Source organism: the organism of the source record quoted next, unplaced genomic scaffold (assembly GCF_019419815.1).
Source record: "Pyrus x bretschneideri cultivar Hongxiangsu unplaced genomic scaffold, Pyrus_bretschneideri_v1 Contig123, whole genome shotgun sequence".
NCBI lineage: Eukaryota > Viridiplantae > Streptophyta > Magnoliopsida > Rosales > Rosaceae > Pyrus > Pyrus x bretschneideri.
Window position 1 is genome coordinate 305,952 of NW_025999417.1, and position 19,978 is coordinate 325,929.

The 19,978-nt window shown below is 37.7% G+C and overlaps 1 protein-coding gene and 1 pseudogene across 1 annotated transcript; one reads left to right on the forward strand and one right to left on the reverse strand.

Annotated features, from left to right (window-relative positions):
• The first annotated feature begins 1,197 nt into the window (after positions 1-1,197).
• On the forward strand, positions 1,198-4,262 carry LOC125474636 (annotated as a pseudogene).
• A 999-nt stretch (positions 4,263-5,261) lies between these two features.
• Positions 5,262-7,835, reverse strand: LOC103930983 (VAN3-binding protein-like). Its single transcript, XM_048578560.1, has 8 exons — positions 7,539-7,835; positions 7,389-7,454; positions 7,223-7,291; positions 6,757-7,114; positions 6,169-6,342; positions 5,820-5,869; positions 5,683-5,731; positions 5,262-5,596 (listed from the first exon to the last, which is right to left on the reverse strand). Exons 1-8 carry the CDS (start codon positions 7,719-7,721, stop codon positions 5,379-5,381), a joined length of 1,167 nt encoding a protein of 388 aa, XP_048434517.1. The 5' UTR covers positions 7,722-7,835; the 3' UTR covers positions 5,262-5,378.
• Positions 7,836-19,978: the final 12,143 nt, after the last annotated feature.

The window sequence follows — 19,978 nt, forward strand, 5'->3', positions numbered from 1 at the left end:
TGGAAATTATCTTAGTTGGCCCCTTATTAGTTTCTTTTTGGAGTCGTTGAAGCACATTGTAAATAAATGTCACCTTGATCGGCCACGAAGGATACTGTTGTGGTTTGGCATCCCAGGCGTGCAACTATAACTGGCTGCATCAATATCAAGTTATGATTTTGATATTTCTCCATTTGGCCTTGTTTAGCATTAAAGGATTAGATTGGATTAGAGAAGTCACTTTATTCCATGTAATTTTGAATCAAGAAATAGGGATATAGCGTCAATGCTACGAGTATATTACTTTTTGCGGGAAAATGTTCTTAATCAAACCCAACGAATTTACACAATTACTTACATCCTCTCTGTTGAAATAACGATAAGGGTTAGGGTCTAATATCTCAATCAATCTCCACAGTTGTATTTTTTGTTGATTTAACTGTTGCTGTAATTATTGTTAATTTTCATTAATTTGACTGATTAGAGGAACCCTGTAAAATTCATTTTGCTGTTATATAATTTAGTAGTTGAATTAAAATCCCTGTTTACCCTAATGATGCATTTTCCAAGCTCTGAATTTCAATTTTATAGATTTGAAATTCATCGATTTGAATGGTTTGCATTTCTAATTTGAAGAAATTCGAGCTTTGCCTTACCCACTGAAGTTTTTTCAATTGGGTGGAACTATGAGGCAAAGACAGAGTGTTGCTGTCTCACCATCAGCAGAATCAGGCAAAACCGAAAACCCAGTTCCGTCGAAATTAGGTCCACAACAAAAAGAAGCCTCAAAACTTGGCGTTCTAGGCTCCTCCAAGAAAGTTTTTGTACCCTGCTTGGCCTTTCAAATAGCAAATGCTCTGTTGATTCAGACCTATTTTAACCCTGATGAACACTGGCAAGCCCTTGAAGTTGCGCATCGCATAACTTTCGGGTACCCACTAATTTCACCTTTCTTTTACTAGGTAAAGGGTGAAGATTCTTGATTTAAAAGGGTAAGTACAATATAAATTGTTGTGCAAATGACAGGTATGGCCATTTGGCGTGGGAGTGGAGAAGGGGGATTCGTAGCTATTTGCATCCATTTCTCTTTGCTTTCCTTTACAAAGCGATTGCCATGATGGGTCTTGATACCCCATGGTTCATGGTAATGGCTTTTACAACATTAGACATTTTATGTTATATATATTTGTATGTAAGGAAGAACGGTTTCCTATGAACTGTATGTTAAGCTGAGTTGTGGAGCTAAAAGTTCTTACTTGTTACTAGTTAAGAAATGACTATTGGAAACAACAACAAGGGGTCAGTTGTATGAATGCTAGAACGCCACTGCGCTTAGTGTTGCACCAAGTTTGGAAAGATGCGTCACTTGAGAAAATAATCTTATTCTGATTTTAAATATTCATTGTTGCTCATAGAAGCTATTATGAAATGCTATCATCAAGTGATTCAGAAAACTTAAATAAGATTTTTCAGTTGCATTGGTATTTCTTCTAGTAAGGTTTCCCTTGATTTCCTTCTGCTTAACTGCACCCTCAAATGGCACCACACTTCTGCTGCACCACACTTCGGCTGTTTCAGTCCTTTTTTGCTGCATTTGGTGATTTATACTTGTATAAGCTCTCTGTCATCATCTTTGGTGACTGCGTTGCTAAATGGGCTGTATCCTTCTGTAGGAGGGGTTCTTTACTTCTGTAATGATAATATTTCATGTCTAACACTATGTTTATTTTAAATAGTGAATTTCAATTACTATTACCGGCTGAAAACACTATTGTAAACATCAGGCTCTTTCTGGTAAAGTATGTACTTAACTCAATTCCAGCTGTTTTCACAATTGACAAATCGGTTTATGTTTTACTGTATCACACGTACATTTTCAAATAGTTTGGAGACTGTTCTTACCCTTGTGAGCCTGTACTACTGGCCCTGTATAAGGCCTTCTTCCAGCAAACTTCCCTTGGAATCAAGGAAGTGGGGTTTGATTATTGCCGCATTAGCTTGTGCTATCAGACCAACGATTGCTATCATATGGCTGTATGTTGGCCTTCTTGAGCTATTTTTGACACGTGATAAACTGAGATTCATTTTTCTGGAAGTGGCTCCCATGGGGTAGGTATAGCCAATCTCCCTCGGAATACATTTCCATAGTGCTTAAAATTATTAGGAACTTTATCGTGAATTGTTTGTGCTTCTGAATTATATCATAGGTTATTCCCATAATGATATTTGTCCTGTTTGTTTTCTCTTTTATTTCGGCAGTGGACTTGTAATTTTTAATGGTAACATGGAGTTATAGTTGATGAGTGTGCAATGATGCGATTGGGATAGATGCAAACGAAGAGAAACTTGTTGTCGCACCAATTGGTCCTTGAATAAAAGAAGCGGCAGCTATAGGGTTATTGATGATTAATGAAATGTGATATGCAAGTGATAAAGGTGATGAAGACAGTAATGATACTTCGAAGTGTCTGTCATTTAAAACCAGTCTGGCCTTATATAATTCTCGAAATGAGTTTTTACCTGATTATGTAAATAATTTGGTAAATCATGTCTTATTTTCGTTTTAGTAGTCCCCGTGTTTTAAGTTAAGCAACATCTAGGAAAGATGGCAGCACCACTTCAAGGTGTGACAAAAAATCTTAATGAATTGTCTAAGCCCTTATGGAACCAGTCCATGCATTCATGTCAATTATGTGTAGCTTTGCATAATTGTATTGACATTATAATCGTTCTCTTTACTTTCTTTGTACCTCTTAATTTTCTAAGATTCAATTTTCTTTCTGCTGGTGGAGACTATTATGGGACTCACAAGTGGTACTGGTACTTCATTCAAGGATTTACAGTCATGATATTCTCTTTCTTACCATTTTCTGTTGCTGGAATCATGCAATCCAAACATTGGAAGCTTTCTGGCCTTATTTCATGGGTTTGAGGACTTTATAGTGTGCTAGGCCACAAAGAATTCAGGTACCTCTTCTATTATTTATACAATTAAAATGGTTCTTTGATCGTTCATTCTGTTTACAACTAATACTCTTCTAATTTGACTTTTGAGTTACAGGTTTGTTCTGCCCGTACTTCCTATAGCTTTGATGTTCTCTGGGCATTCCTTAGCTGCATTAAGAACATCGGTTTCTGCAAATGGTAAAGGAAAAGAACCATTGAATATCAATAACAAATGCCCTGCAAAAATGCAGTTGGCCATCTTTTTCTTGCTCGCTACCAATATTCCAATGGCCCTGTATATGAGTTTGGTTCATCAGGTACTCATTTTGCCTTCTGATGAACACAAGGGCTGGGTAACTTTTATTGTTCTTTGGCATGTACTCAACTTTAAATGCTGGACTCTACTACTATCTCGAATGTTTTTATTTAAGTTGTGTCCCTATTCCTCTTCCATCTTTCCTTTTCGATAACACTTTTGAACATGCCTAGACAGAGAGGAACCGAGGATGTTACATACTATTGATGCCTTGCCACGCTACACCTTACTACTCTACAGTTCACCGTGAGATTCCTAGACTGCTCACCAAGGTTTGATCTTTAACTACTCGGAAAGAATTATTTTCTTTGTTGCCGCTCTTCATGCAAATGGTTTTGTAACTTGTACACTGTTGGAAATTTTGTCGACAGTGAAGAAAAAGGAATCCTAGATGAATCAGACCGATGGATCCTGTTGGTTTTACGTCAGAACTTGCAAGGAATTGGTCTTTACCTAGTCACATTGTATTATTTGATTCGGAAGAAAAACAGTTGAGGGATTTTCTGATCTCACATTCTTTCAGAGAGGTGCATGCTACAACTCATAGTTTTACTGCTGCAGTGTTGCATTTATGCCAAATAAAAGAGTTACTTCTTAAATTGCTTGCCATGCTAGCACTGAAACTTATATCTGGCCTATGATGACAGATAGAAAGGTTTTTCCATGCTCACTTCAAAGTGGACCGCGATCTTCAAGTGTCAGTTATTGTGTATGGTTTGACAGGCGACTGATTATTGTTTATGAAACTATTATAACTCCAGCTGGAAGAAGTTATTGACTTTAGGTCTTGATGAATGGAGTGGATTGCCAGAGCTTGGGGTTATTGGAGACTCTGCTTGCCTCAGTAGATTCCAACTTCAGATCGTCAATTAGTATGTAACAATTTTTTCCATTCATTAATCCCGGATTTTATTAATTATTTTGTTTCCATTGTTTTTTCTGCGTTTTTGTTTGATACATCTACTTGACACTACATTTCATTTTGCCATCGAGTTGATAAAAGGACCTAATATGTTGAACACAGAGTCCTTAAGAATTTGCTAGCAATTATATAAAGATGGATGTTCAGCCTTTTACAGATTATTGAACATATATTTGTTAGTTTCTACTGAGAAAAAAAGAACTGCGGATAGCAATTATGATATAGAAAGACAATGGTAAAAGAAAAAGACATTGACACAATTCCGACATCTTGAGCTTAAAAGCTCTAACAATTCCCAAATGAGAGGAACACGTTCATACAATCTCCTTTTTCATCAGTATCACTACTCCAAATGATGCCCTGTAATTTCAAAAGTTCTATGGTGGTCCAGAATATTGTATACTTTATGTTTTTTAACCATTAGATCTTGGTTTTTGAATTTTGACCACACATCCAATGGTTATAAAAGCATGTCATTATAAAAGCACGTCGAAGGATGTTGATGCACAAAATTAGTGAGACTTTGGAACAACGTAAAGTGTTAAGTTTGTGAACTTCACATAGTAGGAGCGGTCATTAAGTGTTGGTGAATATGTTGAAAGATAAAGATGGGGAAGCAAACACAAGATGTACGTGGTTCACTTTAAGTTGGCCACGTCCACAAGGTGGAAGAGTTCTCATTAATAGTGAAGAGTTGACACAATACATAGGTTCAAGAAAAATCATCATAGTGAGTTCTAATAACGAGTTTAAGTATAATAATCGCATTAGGGATTAAGTGTAGGAGAATGGTATCCCTTGATAGTTGATGAGAGTCTTCAGCTTCCATCCACGAGTCATTTGGTTATATCTTTTGCAAGTGTTAAGACTGATATTAGCGATGTGGTCTAAAAATGTCGAACGGTTGTGTTGTTGTAGTACATAAGCTTCTGTATTCCTATAGTAATTACTTGTCTCGCTTTTTTCCCTCTCTGTTTTGGTTAATGATTAATGAGAGTTAACATAATTGCTGTTCATCCTTTCCATCTCTTTATTTGTTGTCACATTGTTGTTATGCTTTGAGATTATCCATTAGGTTCTTCAGCAGAAATGATTGTGTTAAAGCAGGAATGGTGAATTGATTTATAGTTACAAAAGTACAGGGAAAATATGCACATAGGTGCAGCAACACAATGATCTTTGTCATAGATGATATTTGTAAATGATCATCGAACACTAGTTCTTGTAGTATTGAAGATGGTATTTCGTAAACGAAGTAGAGACCAAGAGCATATGGTTAATGGTCGTCGCCCATGCCTTGTACCGCTGATAGTCGGCTTCCATGTCCAGCTTGAACATCCCCTTACTCGTCGTTAACACGATGAGATAACCTGTACCATTCTCACCGGCTTCTGAATCTTTATACAGCTCCGCATGCATGTCCAGTATGATACCTGAGACAACACAAAACAGCTCCACTGATTAGATTGTAGCGATAAAGTTGAGCTTGTTTATGAAATTTTTCATTTACTCAACGTACATTCCTTCTTGCTTTTCAACAGACCGAGCTTCCTCATTTGAACAAGAACCTGTGTAGTTGAATTAAGAATTGAAGGTTAAGCTCCAATTAATGCTTTAGTTGACAAAAATGGCAGAAAACATTTTAAACATGCAGACCTTGGCTTCATTGTTGAGGATGACAGACACCGATCTAACTGTGTACTTCCCTAAAAACACATAATTTGCAATTTCAATTAGCGCCCAGATGAGTAAAACAACATAGAAAATCAGGAATTCGAAACCGAAATCCAGGCTCATTCGAGAGTCGGAGAATCAGGATTGCAGTAAAATTACATATTTCAATTGCTGAAAAGATCACTTTCAGTATTTGATCGACATGTCATCAATGTTTGATTATGTCGAGAGTTAAATCATTTCAGCAATTGGGTTTTAGAAACTCGTCGTTTTGGTCAATTTCTTGAAAGAAATGGTTAAATTAATGAAGATCTAAAGTAGAAGTACAGACCGTCTGGTGTTTCAGTGGTGAGCTGGGCACCTGTTGCAAGCATTGATCTATACTTCTCAAAGTCGAAATCAACCTCCTCAGGGTTATCCTCGACAGGCATCACAGGTGCAGTCCCATTTAGTCTTTTGTTGCAGCATCCTGTTCTTTCTTTCAATGTCGCTGCTCCCTTCAATGCTATATTTCAAACACCACCAATGGAAAAATAAAGACCCAGAAAAAAGTTTGAGGAAAATACTGTTAATCGTTAAAAATCTTGAGTATCAGAGACTCAGAGCATCATAGAAAATCCCTTATTATTCGTATTGGTTTGAATATTTAATTCCTTCATTGTTGGATTAGGTATGAATGGTTGAGATGTACTTTTTGTGTCCATCTTTAACCGTTCATATGTAGTACTAGATGAGCTGTGCTACTGCCAGTAGTACATTTCTAACATTTGATGTATGTGGGGCCTACAATTCATCGCTCTTCAGGATTCACACGCATTAACCGTATCAATACCCAGATTACACAAGGCACCACCACATATAGCTCATTTATGTTTTAAACCAAGTTAGGGAACAAAGATAAGGGATATAGGATATTTACACGTTGTAGCTGCAGCTGTTAGAGTTAAGATGTCACTTGCACTTGTGCTATTCATGGCTGAACCTATTACACTGCTAAGCTGCTCCTTTGTTGCCCCCATTGCTTCTGCAACTTTTGCACACTGGGCCGCCACCAGTGCGGCTGCAGAAGCGACTGCAGCTTCCTTGGCAGTGCTTGACTCATCATTTTCTGATTTTTCAGCTGCAATAGCAGCAAGCGCAGCCGCTACCCCCGCCATTGATATTGCTGCATGGACTTCAGCTCTTTGCAGCCTGTGCTCCTCTTTCCGCCTTCGCTTAATGTCTTTAAGCCATTTCTTGATCGACATATTCTTAAATGGCACCATCTTCCATGACATCTGCATAACAGAAGAATGTATGAGCAACGTAATAGAGTGATACCTCCAATTTTTATACACGTATAGAAAAATGCAGTATATTACAACGTAGGAACCAATTCTACGTACCCATTTCTTCCGTAAAAAGCCGTTGTAGTTCAATTCTGGATGCATAGCTTGTTGCATCCATATAAACGACTAAAGAAAACAAAACTACAGTATGTTATCAACAAAATTGGTTTTAAGATATTCAATTAGCTGAGATGTATTTATATGCATCGTATATGTGTTTCACCTTCACATCATTGTATTTCCATGGTGGTGGAGGCTTGAGATCTGCATCATCCATCTTGTCTAGCTTCTGAGAGAGTTATAAAATCAATCTTGTAAACTTTCTTATGGTCTGACAAAATAAAAAACTAAAAGTGCGACGAATTCGACTTACAGTGTAAGGACTCTTGTTGTGGTTCTCAAACTTCACAATTGGATCGTCGAGTAGAACCACGGATCGATCTTGTTGGTCTGGTTGAAAAGCTTGCACTGCAAACTTGCACCATGCAAGGGAAAGAAAATCCATTATCTCAGGATGCGACTCCGAAGGAGTTGGAGTAGTGAAATGTGAATCCATGCACTTCAGCAGCAAATGGGAGCTAAAAGGGTACTTCGGAGATGGAGTTTAACAGAATATGAGATTGGAACTACTCGGTGTCAAATAAGCATATAAATAGACAAGCAAAAATCACTGAATAAATCTTGTTCCCTCTCCACTCGCTTTGCACGCCCAAAAGCTTCCACCAAAAGATATTTGGACAGATGAGATATTACAGTTGGAAAGGTTGTTTAGATATGAATAATAATAAAATCTAGTTGCCAACAAAGGAACTATCTTGATGTCACAAGTTGTCATAAAAGCAAAAATTGGTGTAGTTAAGTTGGTTAAAACAATGCGTTCTAATTATAATATTACAGGGGTCGAACATGATTGCCTAACTCTTTATATTTTTTAAGCCAATGTACTCATTTTCTGCACTCGAGTTTGAATTCATTTGGAGAAAAACAGGTTTTGATCAGGGCACCCAAACATGTTTTTTTTTGGGGTTTTTTTGAAATGGGTCCAAAGTAACTAAAAATTGGACCTATTTCAAAAGTCAAAAGTCAGTAAAAATTAGACCTATTTTAAAATTTCCCTTTTTTTTATCTTTTTTTTTTTGAACAAACGATATTATCTGTACTAAGGGGGAACTTAGTCTCACAATGGGCAAGCAATAATTTGATCCAAATTCACCTTTCGTAAGAATCGAACTTAAGACCTCTCATTTACAAGTGAAGAAAAATATCACTAGAATGTAGTACTAAGTGGCAGGGTATCCAAACATGTTATGAGAGAGAACACATGCTAACCACTATGGAATCATAAAGAGAATCGATAGGGCCTTTTGTTTTGTACCTTTAAATGAAAACCATGAATGGCTAAGCATGAAGGAAATTAAGCTTGATGGAGCTGGCCGGACCACCACATCAAAGCCTCTAAAACTATAACAGCCTAGAATTAGAAAAGGAAGAGAGAGGCGCAACAACCCTCCAAGCATGCACTTAGTGGCTTGGGTCAGCTTTGACATGATTGATGTGAACATTTGATAAAAAGCAAGTAAACATTTAATCATTCTTTCATTAGAATAAGGATGTGCTTGATTAACTAATGGGCAATGAACTTAACAAAGATTAGCTTTTTAAAGCTAAAAAGGGTTATCAAAGTTAGCTAAGTGACTTTAATGGATGTGGTTTAGGTTTGAGAAATGATTATGGGGTCACCTTAATCGATTTTTGTCGAGGGGTACTCATGGACTTTTGAAGATTTGGTTAAAGCTGTGCTCATTAGGCTCATGTGACAACCAAATACTCATTAGGCTTAGATGCTTAATTATTACATGTTTGTTTAATGGGGGATTATAATTCGATTCCAATGTGAGTCCAGGGACAATGTACTGCTTCTTGATTAGTTGAAAGGAAGTGATTTCTATGTAGTTATACAAAATTGCTTCTAGATTAAATAAATGAAAGTAAAATTAAGGAATAAAAATTACCAAGGATACGCAGAAGGAGAAAATGATGTCAAAAAATTATTTCCTTAGTTAGGTCTTTTGTTTTTTAAATTATCAAGATCATTTCCTTAGTTTAGTTTAATAACATGATGCCAAATACCAGTTTGATATTTCTGACAAAAAAAAAAAAAAAAAAACACCCAGTTTGATATATACAGAAACAAGGTAATAGATATCAAGAAAAATTTAAAAAGGAATGGAAAATTTTAGCATTAGATTTGGATGCTTAGGCTGAGTTTAATTCTTGCATATAGAAATCGTCAATTACTCGCCCTTAGTTTTAATAGTAGTGTGAGTTTGATAGCGGTGAGTTTTATCTATTAGTTGTGTACCCATTTAATTTCCTCTAAACCATTGGTTATTGTCTTCACCTTCTAAAAGAATTGGCGATTTATTGTATAGATCATTGAATATAAGAATTTAAGAATTGGAATCACTCATGATTTTCAACCAAATTGAAGTTTGAATTCTATAAAATTAGAACCAAACTCAAACTTTCGGAGTACTGTGGATGACCTTAGTCCCTTCTTGATTAGATTTAGGTGCAAATATTAACGTATCTACCAACTTTACAAATGGTCATACTTTAATTTACTTGAAGCAGTCATTATAATCATTGAAAAGCAACCCGCATAACCGTTTACCCGTTAGGTAATTGTCTAAACCGTTATACTCATACCCATATGTGATAGCCCGTTCCGAAAATTTTTAAAACGTACGCGTGAAAAGACGATTTTGCCCCTAGTGTGATTTTTTTTCGTTGTGTGGTTGTTTTGAGTTTGGTGTGGTTGGTTGTGGACCACACACATTCCCCCACACATTTCCTTCACCCTTCCCTGTCCCTGCATCCTGTCCCGTCCCATTTCCCTTCCCATTTTCCCCTCCATTTGTACGGACATACCCCAAAACCCTTGTAATCTTCACAGATCGAAGAAACAAAGTATATATTCATGCTTGTGAGGTCCGTAGAAGTTCAACCATACCCATTTCAGGTAAGGATACCTTCGTTTTCACGTCGAACTCGGGATACTCGATTTTTGTCACTGTTCATGCACACGTAAATTCTTATGTTTTTGGGAATTTCAAGCTTGTAGGAAGCTTGGTGAGGTCCTTAGGAGGCTCGGGGTGGTTTGTTTGAAGGTTTTGGACGTCGGGATCGTGAGTTTCGAGGTTGGCCGGAGTTGGTGGTGTTTTCCTAGCGAGATTTCGTAGATTTTAGCACTTGAAAGTGGTATGAACTTGTTCCTCTCGTTGTAAGCTTCATTTTGGTACCAATTTTGTGAAATTTGGTTGAAAAACGAAGAAGATAGGACGATTTGAAGTTTTCCCGATTTTCCGGCGCTGACGACGGCGCCGGAGCCTCGCCGGAGAAGACGACGGAATATTCCGTTAGTTTGGACGGAATATTCCTAACGACGTTAACGAAATCCGTTAAAGTTAACGGAATATTCCTGATGGCGTTAACTGACGCCGTCAGCGTGCCAGGCACGTGCCTGCGCGTGGGGGCGCGTGCGACGGTGAAATTTTTTTCTAAAAATATGGGGATGTTCCTGAGGTTGAGTAGATCATGTTGGTGTATTCATACACCCCATTTGAGCATTGTATGAGAAGTTATTTTTTAAGGTTGGTTATGTGTTTTAAAATTAACGTTTTTGTAGTTGTTTCGCATATAGGTGGTACCTATCCCGAGGACGAGCGTGGTCACTCGAGGCAAGGGGGTAACGACCCTTCTACATACCAGTGAGTGGGCTTTTGGTTTTCCGTATATACCTATATACTTATACTTTTCCCAGAAATTGATTTGAAACGTTTATTCGTTTATATGCCATGCATTATATTGCCGTTTGTTTATGCATTGTTAGTTGCATATATATATATATATATATATATATGTTTGGTGCTGTGGACGCACAGGTAAGTGCCAGGTGAGTATGATTATGTTTATGTTCAGTAGTGTTTTGAGATGCATATAGAGAGCTCATAACCTGCACCCCCGGTGTTAGTGCTCCCGCCCAGAGTTGGGCATAGTCCTTCACGTGATGTTCACCTCCCGCACCACACGCTCATCTTGGATCCAAGTTAGGTGCACAGTCCTGTCGTACAGACCACTTTAGGTGGTTCCGACTCGTAGGTGACCCGCGATTATTCGCCCAGCCTTCACGTGATCGTAGCACTTGAGCGTACTTATATTACACCCAGGCTTGTCGTACAGACCACTTTAGGTGGTTCCGACTCGTGTGCAGGTCTAGTTAGTGAGACGGAGATTTGAGCTCTAGATTCAGCCGTACAGGTCACGTTAGGTGACTACGGCTGACAGCTTATATGACACTGATGTGATATTACCTGAGCACTTGCATTTTCTTCGAGGTTTTGGCATAGCATATTTCTGTGCATGACTTATATATATATATATATTCTATTTTCTGGGAAGTATACAGGTTTTACGGCGAGGGGTTAGAACTTGTTTATGTAATGGTTTTTGAAAAGCTTTATTTTTGCCCACTCACGGTTTTGTTTTGCGCCCCTCCAGGTTCTAGTTGGCTAGCACGTTTGTGGCTTCCCTGAGGATTTCCCCGGCATATCTGACAGACTACTACCAGTGTAGGACCACCTTCGGGTGTACTTTTGTCGTGTCGTTTTCTCCCGAACTGCATTAGGTTTTCGTGCTCTGAACCTTGTGTTCACACTTACGATTGCACATGTTCGTTATTACTTGGTGTAAAATCGGTTTTTTATTTATTCGTACTACTTTTATTATTATTTTATTAGCTTCCGCACTGTGCACATGGTTACGTCACTTCCACGTGACGGCCAGCATGCCCTGATCTCGATCGGGGTGTGTCACATAACTGTTTATAAACGGTTAACCATATCCATAACCGCGTGCTCATTTAACTGTAACCATATACCCGTTTACCCATTTATCTATTTTTAACCCATTTACCCCCCTTTTCGCCCATTTACATGTTTTTTTTTTTGAAACGTAACCGTATATGACACACCCCGACCGAGATCAGGGCATGTTGGTCGTCATGTAGAAGTGACGTAACCATGTGCACAGTGTGGAAGCTAATAAATAATAATAAAAGTACGAATAAATAAAAACCAAGCTATACACTGCGTAAATAACATACATGTGCAAGCGTAAGTGTGAAGAACAATGTTCCGAGCACGGAAAACCTAGTGCAGTCCGGAAGAAACAAACACTAAATAACACACCCAAAGGTGGTCCTACACTGGTGATAATCTGTCAGATAAGCCGGGAAATCCTCTGGGGAGCCACCAAAAGTGCTAGCCAAATTAGAACCTAGAGGGGCGCAAAACAGAAAATGTGAGTGGGCAAAAACAAAGCTTTTCAAAAATCATTTCATAAACAAAGTTCTGACCCCTCGCCGTAAAACCTGTATACATTCCAGAAAAATAGAATATATACATATATATAAGTCATGTCAGAAATATGCCATGTCGAATGCATCTAAACAAAATGCAAGTACTCAGGTAATGCCAATCAATGCCATGTAATCTGTCAGCCGGAGTCACCTAACGTGACCTGTACGACTGAATCTAGAGCTCAAATCTCCAACTCACTAACTACACCTGCACACGAGTTGGAACCACCTAAAGTGGTATGTACGACAGGACTGGGTGTAAATAAGTACGCTCAAGTGCTACGATCACATGAAGACTGGGTGAATAATCGCGGGTCACCTACGAGTCCGAACCACCTAAAGTGGTCTGTACGACAAGACTGTGCACTTAACTTGGATCCAAGATGAGCGTGTGGTGCGGGAGGTGAACATCACGTGAAGGACTGTGCCCAACTTTGGGCGGGAGCACTAACACTGGGGGTGCAGGTTATGAGCTCTCTATGCATCTCATATCACCACTAAGCATAAACATAAACCATAACTTACCTTGCACTTACCTGTGCGTCCGCAGCACCAAACATATGTATATATGCAACGAATAATGCATAATTAAACGGGCAAACATAATGCATGGCATACAAACGTATAAACGTTTCACTTTACTATGGGAAAAACATAAGTATATAGGTATATATGGAAAACCAAAAGCCCACTCACTAGTATGTAGAAGGGTCGTAACCCCCTTGCCTCGAGTGACTGCACTCGTCCTCGGGATAGGTCTCACCTATATGCAAAACAACTATAAAAACGTTAATTTTAAAGCACATAACCAACATTACGAAATAACTTCTCATACAATGCTCAAATGGGGTGCATGAATACACCAACGTGATCTACTCAACCTCACGAACATCCCCATATTTTTAAAATAATTTTCTGACACCTCACGCGCCCCCACGTGCCGGCCAAGGCACGGCCACACGCGCCGCCCACGTGCAGGCACGTGCCTGGCATACTAACGGCGTTAGTTAACGCCGTCAGGAATATTCCATTAAGTCTGACAGATTCCATTAACGCTGTTAGGAATATTTCGTCCAAACTGACGGAATATTCTGTCATCTTCTCCGGCCAAACTCCGGCGTCGTCGCCGTCGCCGGAAAACCGGGAAAACTTCCAAACTTCGTATCTCACTCGTTTTTCATTCAAATTTCACAAAATTGGTACCAAAATGAAGCTTACAACTAGAGGAACAAATCCTTACCACTTTCAAGAACTAAAACCAATGGAATCTCGCCGGGAAAACTCCACCAAATCCGGCCAAACCTGTAACTCACGATCCCGATGTCCAAAACCTTCAAAGGAACCACCCCGAGCCTCCTAAGGACCTCACCAAGCTTCTTACAAGCTTGAAATTCCCAAAAACACAAGAATTAACGTGTGCATGAACAGTACCCCGATCCACACCTCTTGGGTTCGACGTGAAAATGAAGGTTCCTTTACCTGAAATGGGTATGGTTGAACTCCTAAGAACCTCACGAGCACAAATATGTAGTTTGTTTCCTCGATCCGTGAAGTTTCCAAAGGCTTTGGTGTTGTCCGTATGAAGAAGATAGGAAAGGGAGAGAGAGAGGGAGTCGGGACAGGGCAGAGAGAGAGAGAAATGAGTGTGGGTGTGTGTGTGGTCCAAAATCAACCAACCAAAATCCAAAAACGACCCCACAACGAAACAAACATACTAGGGGCAAAACCATCATTTCACCCCTACGGTACGAAAAGTTCGGGACGGGCTGTCATAGTATACAACTCCAATAATTGAAATAGTAATTTACAAAAGATATTTTTAATTGTTATCAATCAAGGTAATATAATATATTTGCTAAGAATTGATTTGTTACTAACAAAATACCTCTCATTACTTGCGCAAGCATTCTGGAAAGAAAATTAATGTAGTTTTAACATTTTTTTCTTCCATACCCAAACAATTCCTCAATTATAACATCCATATGATTACAAAGTAAAGTTTCCAAAAACTTAATTTGTAAGAGAATAGCACATTAAAACCTCAAACCGAAATACCCAGCAGTACTGTAGATGAATTTATTAGTGTCATGACTCTAATGCAATTTATGATGATACTGGTGACAAATCATCACCAATTCTGATAAAAAAAAACTTATGTGGGCTAATGTGGTGATGATGAAAAATCAATTCTGATCAAAAGCTTAGGTGTTTTTTTTTATTTTTTATTTTTTAATTATTTTTTAATTTTAATTATATGTGAATGCTCCTAGTCATAAGATTGTCGACTGAGAGTCTGAGACCAATCCCGAATAATATTGGAAGTTGGTTGTTCTCAACAACACCCAAGCGCTGAACTAACAAATCTAATAAAAAGAGGACGTTTTAAAATAGGTGTCTTAATTTTGATTTTTTTTTAAATTAAACATCCATGCCGTTTAGAGATTTAATTAAACTCTTCTTTTCATAATTTTGGTACCACATGTATTAGAATGAATATTTTTCTGTACCAAAATTACATAACCTGCCACTGCCCCATAGTTCTTAAAACCTCATGCCAAAATTCCTTATAATCTTGATTACTCTCTCCCTCTTTGGAGATAATTGTAAAAAAAGCGTAGTTAAATACAATTTATTTTCGCAATACTTCCTACAATTTAGCAATGATTATCTACGATTTAATATATATATATATATATATATAATTTTTTTTTTCAAAACGATTTAAAATATTTTTAAATCCAACGAAATTAAACGTACCAAAAATAGGACTGACAACAGTATGAATGTACCAATAAATAATGTGTACAAAATCGAATGTACCAAAGCTGAAAATAATGTACCAATATCAACAACATATACCAAATCAAATGTACCAAAACCGCAAATAAACGTACCAATCAACGTTTTTTTACAAATTCAAACGTACCCAGCGATACACATAATATGTTGTACTTGATAATAGTTTGTCAACAACTATAAGTAAAAAAAAAAAAATGCAAAGAAAAATAGTCTAACAATAAAATACGAAAAAATTACCGTGGATCACCAACGATTTGGAAAAAAAAAAAAATCCATAAAAACAAACCATTTGGAAAAGAGAGAATATTTAATGTTTGTAGGACAAAACAATTTATTTTGATCGAAAGAATATAATTGAAAAAAAGAGATAATAGAATTAATAACTATTATCCCACTAAATAAGGAAAAAATACACATCCAACAATTTAGAGGATAAATTCAGAAGTTAATAATTAACATTTTATTTTCAAAAAATACATAGTGATATTTTCGAAAGACACAAATGTTTAGTCTGAAAGATATAAAAGAATTATAGGGGATTCTAAGTTTCTCAAAAAAAAATTTGACACACCCCAACTGGAGTCGAGGCATGCTGGCCATCATCCGAAGGTGACATAACAAAAAATGTAAGTGATGTAAAAGTGTGAATAACTTAAAACCAAAACTAAAACTTATTTAAACTAATAAATGAGTGCGCAGTAGTGGGTAGAACCCATAAAATACAAATGTTTAGAGCATAGATAACATAAAGGTAATGCAGTTGAAACTATAAAAGTACTTATTACACAATCGGAAAAAGTTCCTACGTTAATTAGAGATATGTCAGAATCGTCGGGAAAACCTCATGTGCCACAGAGTAGGTTAGCTATCTAGGACCTGGAAGGGTGAAAAACAGAAGGGTGAGTGGGCAAAAACAAAGATTTAATAAACACAGCTATTTTCTGTACATACTAACCCCTCGCTGTAAAACATGTATAGTTTCCAGAAAATCATACTATGTTTAAGTATGAAAACAACTGTAAATCAACAATAATGCTAGAATACGCCAAATCACAATATCTTAACAGAAGCATAAAGGAAACAGCTGCTCATCCATCTACGCTAGCACATGGTAGATAATTTTTGACATGAACATGATTGGGTGTAATGTATATGTCCGCTTTAGTGCTACAATCACGTGCAGATTGATAGGAGCATATTTAGGCGACTTAGTTAGCTTGTTTCCTTACATTCACGTTGTTAGTTCATAGTTATTTTAGTATTTTGAGCTATTTTTGTGTGTTTGTAGGTCCAAATGGCTAAAGTAGTAAGAGAGTGCATTTTGGAGTAGTTTTGGGCTTGAAATGGATAGCATATGCTTGGAGTAAGGTGGATGGACGAAATTGAAGACCAAAGGAGGCTAGGAATGAATAAAGAGATGAAGAAATGAAAATGAAGAACAAAGAGTTCAAAATTGGAAACCAAAGTTTCTATTCTTGGCTTAGAAATTTCCTAATCCTACCTCACTTATGTTCTAGCCAAATTTGGACTCCAAAACATGTTAGGTTGCTAAATAACATGTTTCTAGAAATCCTAAAACCTGCCATAGAGGTTGCCGCACCTACCTATGGATCCCTTATTCCTTGCCGCACAAGGTAGCCTAAATCCTTACTTAATTTCAGCCTTAAAACACATTCCTATTCTATTCTAAGTCCTTACCATGCAAGGGGATTGTTTCTTCCCTATTTTGTGTCCCAATATCACATTCCCTTTTAATCCTAATCTCTGCCGCACCCTACATTTCTTTTCTCTGCTACTTTCTAACTTTAATCTTTCCTTCCCTTTTCTTGCCGCATGTCACCTTCCTATTACCTTTAATTTCTGATCTTACTTATTTTGATTAGATTATGACCCTTAATTCTCTTGGACAAAATAGCTCAGTCTCATTCATCTTCCCTAAGACCTTTACCGAGTTTTTGACCCTTATCACCCTTTGCCGCACCCATACACACATATATTCATTCACATACACAACCAGCCATTACTCACCTATTCAACCATCATCCTTCCTTTCCACACAACAACTTCCCTTCACCATTCAACCAACCATCTACCACAACCCAATTTCACACCCATTCACCCTTGTGCTGCAACAAAGAAGAAGGAGAGAAGATCCTTGGACGTTTTGGCCATTCAAGTTGGATTGTTGGAGCGTTTCTAGGTGTATTCAATCTTTGTTTTCAATGTTTAAATTAAGTTTTCTTTGTTTTGCTGTGAACATGAGAGGCTAAACTGGTTTTAGCTAGAGGAGAATTCAAAACCATGATTACATTTGCAATATGAATTGATTACTTTCAGTTGTGATTTCATAAATCGTGAATGCAATTTACTTAACTGTTGGATTAAGAACTTATTCTTGTATGTTGATTAAGAGGGCCCGCTTAGTTTGCATGCATGAATTTGATGCTAGAATATAAGGGAGTTTCACATAATCGTTATGAACTTATATTCACAAGTAGTGGAGGTCACTTATAAATGATCGCGTTAAGTAAATTCTTGGCAGGAGTATCATGCTATTCATAGTTACGAATGCCTTGTCAATGCTTATGGTTTTCACAAAGCTTAATGATCTTTGATTGTATCTCTATTATGCTTTTCATGTAGGGAACTTTTGAAGAATAATTTGGTTGACGATGTGTATCCCATCCAATTCAATGACTTAAGGAAAATCTGAGGGTTAATTAGTGATGTCACGGTTAATCTAGGGTGTTGAGTTTCATGGTTTATTGAAAAAACAACTGGAAATCAATTTGTATGCAAGTGTGTCATGTGTGGAGAAGGACCCTCTAGCTAGCTTATCACCCATAGTTTCCCCAAATTTGTCCAAAATTTGTTTAAGTCTTTAAGTTACTTGTTTTTACTTTAAATTCGTCAAAAACCCAATCCCCTTTACTTTGTTGTGTCAAATTAGTTAGAATCTGTCCTATTGTGTGTTTTAAGTGTTTTGAGTCAAAACTAATTCAATTTTCGTCCGAAGTAAGCCCTAGAGTCTAGTTTGAGTCTATTTGATTGTTTTGTGTTGTTTTGAGTCTTTTTAGTTTGTTTTGAGTCATATAAGTTTAGTTAAGAGTCTTTGAGTTTATTTACGTGTTTTTAAGCCTAGTTTTGTATTCTTGAGTCAGTTTTTATTAGATTAGCAATCCCTCCTAATCCCCGGCCTAGAACGATCCCTACTTACATCTTTACTACAATTGTCAATAAGAGTGTTTAATTTGAGTGCTATTATATATCACATCACAGATTGGCGATAATTGTGGTCACCTACGAGTTAGAGTTACCTAATGCAACCTGTGCGACAGGACTGGCACTTACTTGGATCCAAGCGAGCATGCGGTGTTGAGGTGAACATACATGTGAAGGACTGGCCTCGGCCTCGAGCAAGCACTAACATTGAGTGCAACAATGATGAGCATGTAAAATATGTATGAAAATGCCATGACAATAATATAAATCTTAACCACATAAAACATTTATGAAATTAAATGAAACATGGCATAATAAGCGTAAAATCAATCTAAAAGCATTGGTGGAAACTATAAAACTTTACACACACACACACACACACACACACACACACACACACACACACACACACACACACACGAAAACAAATGCCCACTCACTGATACGTGGTCGGATCGTAGCCTCCGAGCCGTGCTTGTCCTCGTACGTCCTCAGGATAATTTTCTCCTATATGTGAAATAACTAAAATAATTAGTTAATTAACACATACACTAAAAGCTAGGAAAACCCCTCCATAGTTTGCTCAAACAGAAGGTTTGAATATACAAAAACGTTCTACACAAAGTCATGGACCCGTACATGTCAAGCACTTGTCGGCCAGAGGCCGGACGCTCCCTCACGAACCGCCTAGCCCACGGCCACACGCACGTCCACGCGCAGGCCACAAGCTTGGCAGAGAATGACAGAAGACAGGAGTATTTCATTATAGTTGACGGAATATTCCGTCAACTTTGATGGAATATTCTCCTTCTTCTTCGGTGAACCTCCGCCGTCTGCCATCGTTCGATTTCGTCGAAAACTGGAAAAATTTTCAAATCTTCATAACTTACTCATTTCTTAACCATTTTAGATAAAATTTATATGGAAATAAAGCTCTTGAGGAGTAAAACGAGTCTATACCTTTTGGAAGTCCAAAAAGTGGACGGGAATAGACAGAAATTGGCTGGAAGGGTTCAAACCTAAACTTGTCGTCTCAAAACCGTGTGTTCTCGCTTCGACTCCACTCCAAACTTAGTCTAGGGACTCCACGGAGTTTGTAAGCTTCCAAACGTCCCAAAAACTTGTAACTTGGTGGGAACACGTCGAGGTAAAACCCATGGAGTCTGAGCTTCCGAGTTGGAGAGTCAAAACTCATCCATTTGAGAATCCGTTTGTACGGTTTGGTCGTGGGTTCGAAAGGAACACGATGGTGGGGTTTTTAAGTTCGATCTGTGAAGTATGGTGGTGTGTAAGTGTGTTGCAGAGAAGAGAGAGCTTCAGTGAGGGAGAGAGAACGAGAAGATGAGAAAGAGAGAAAGAGAGAGAAAGCTTTC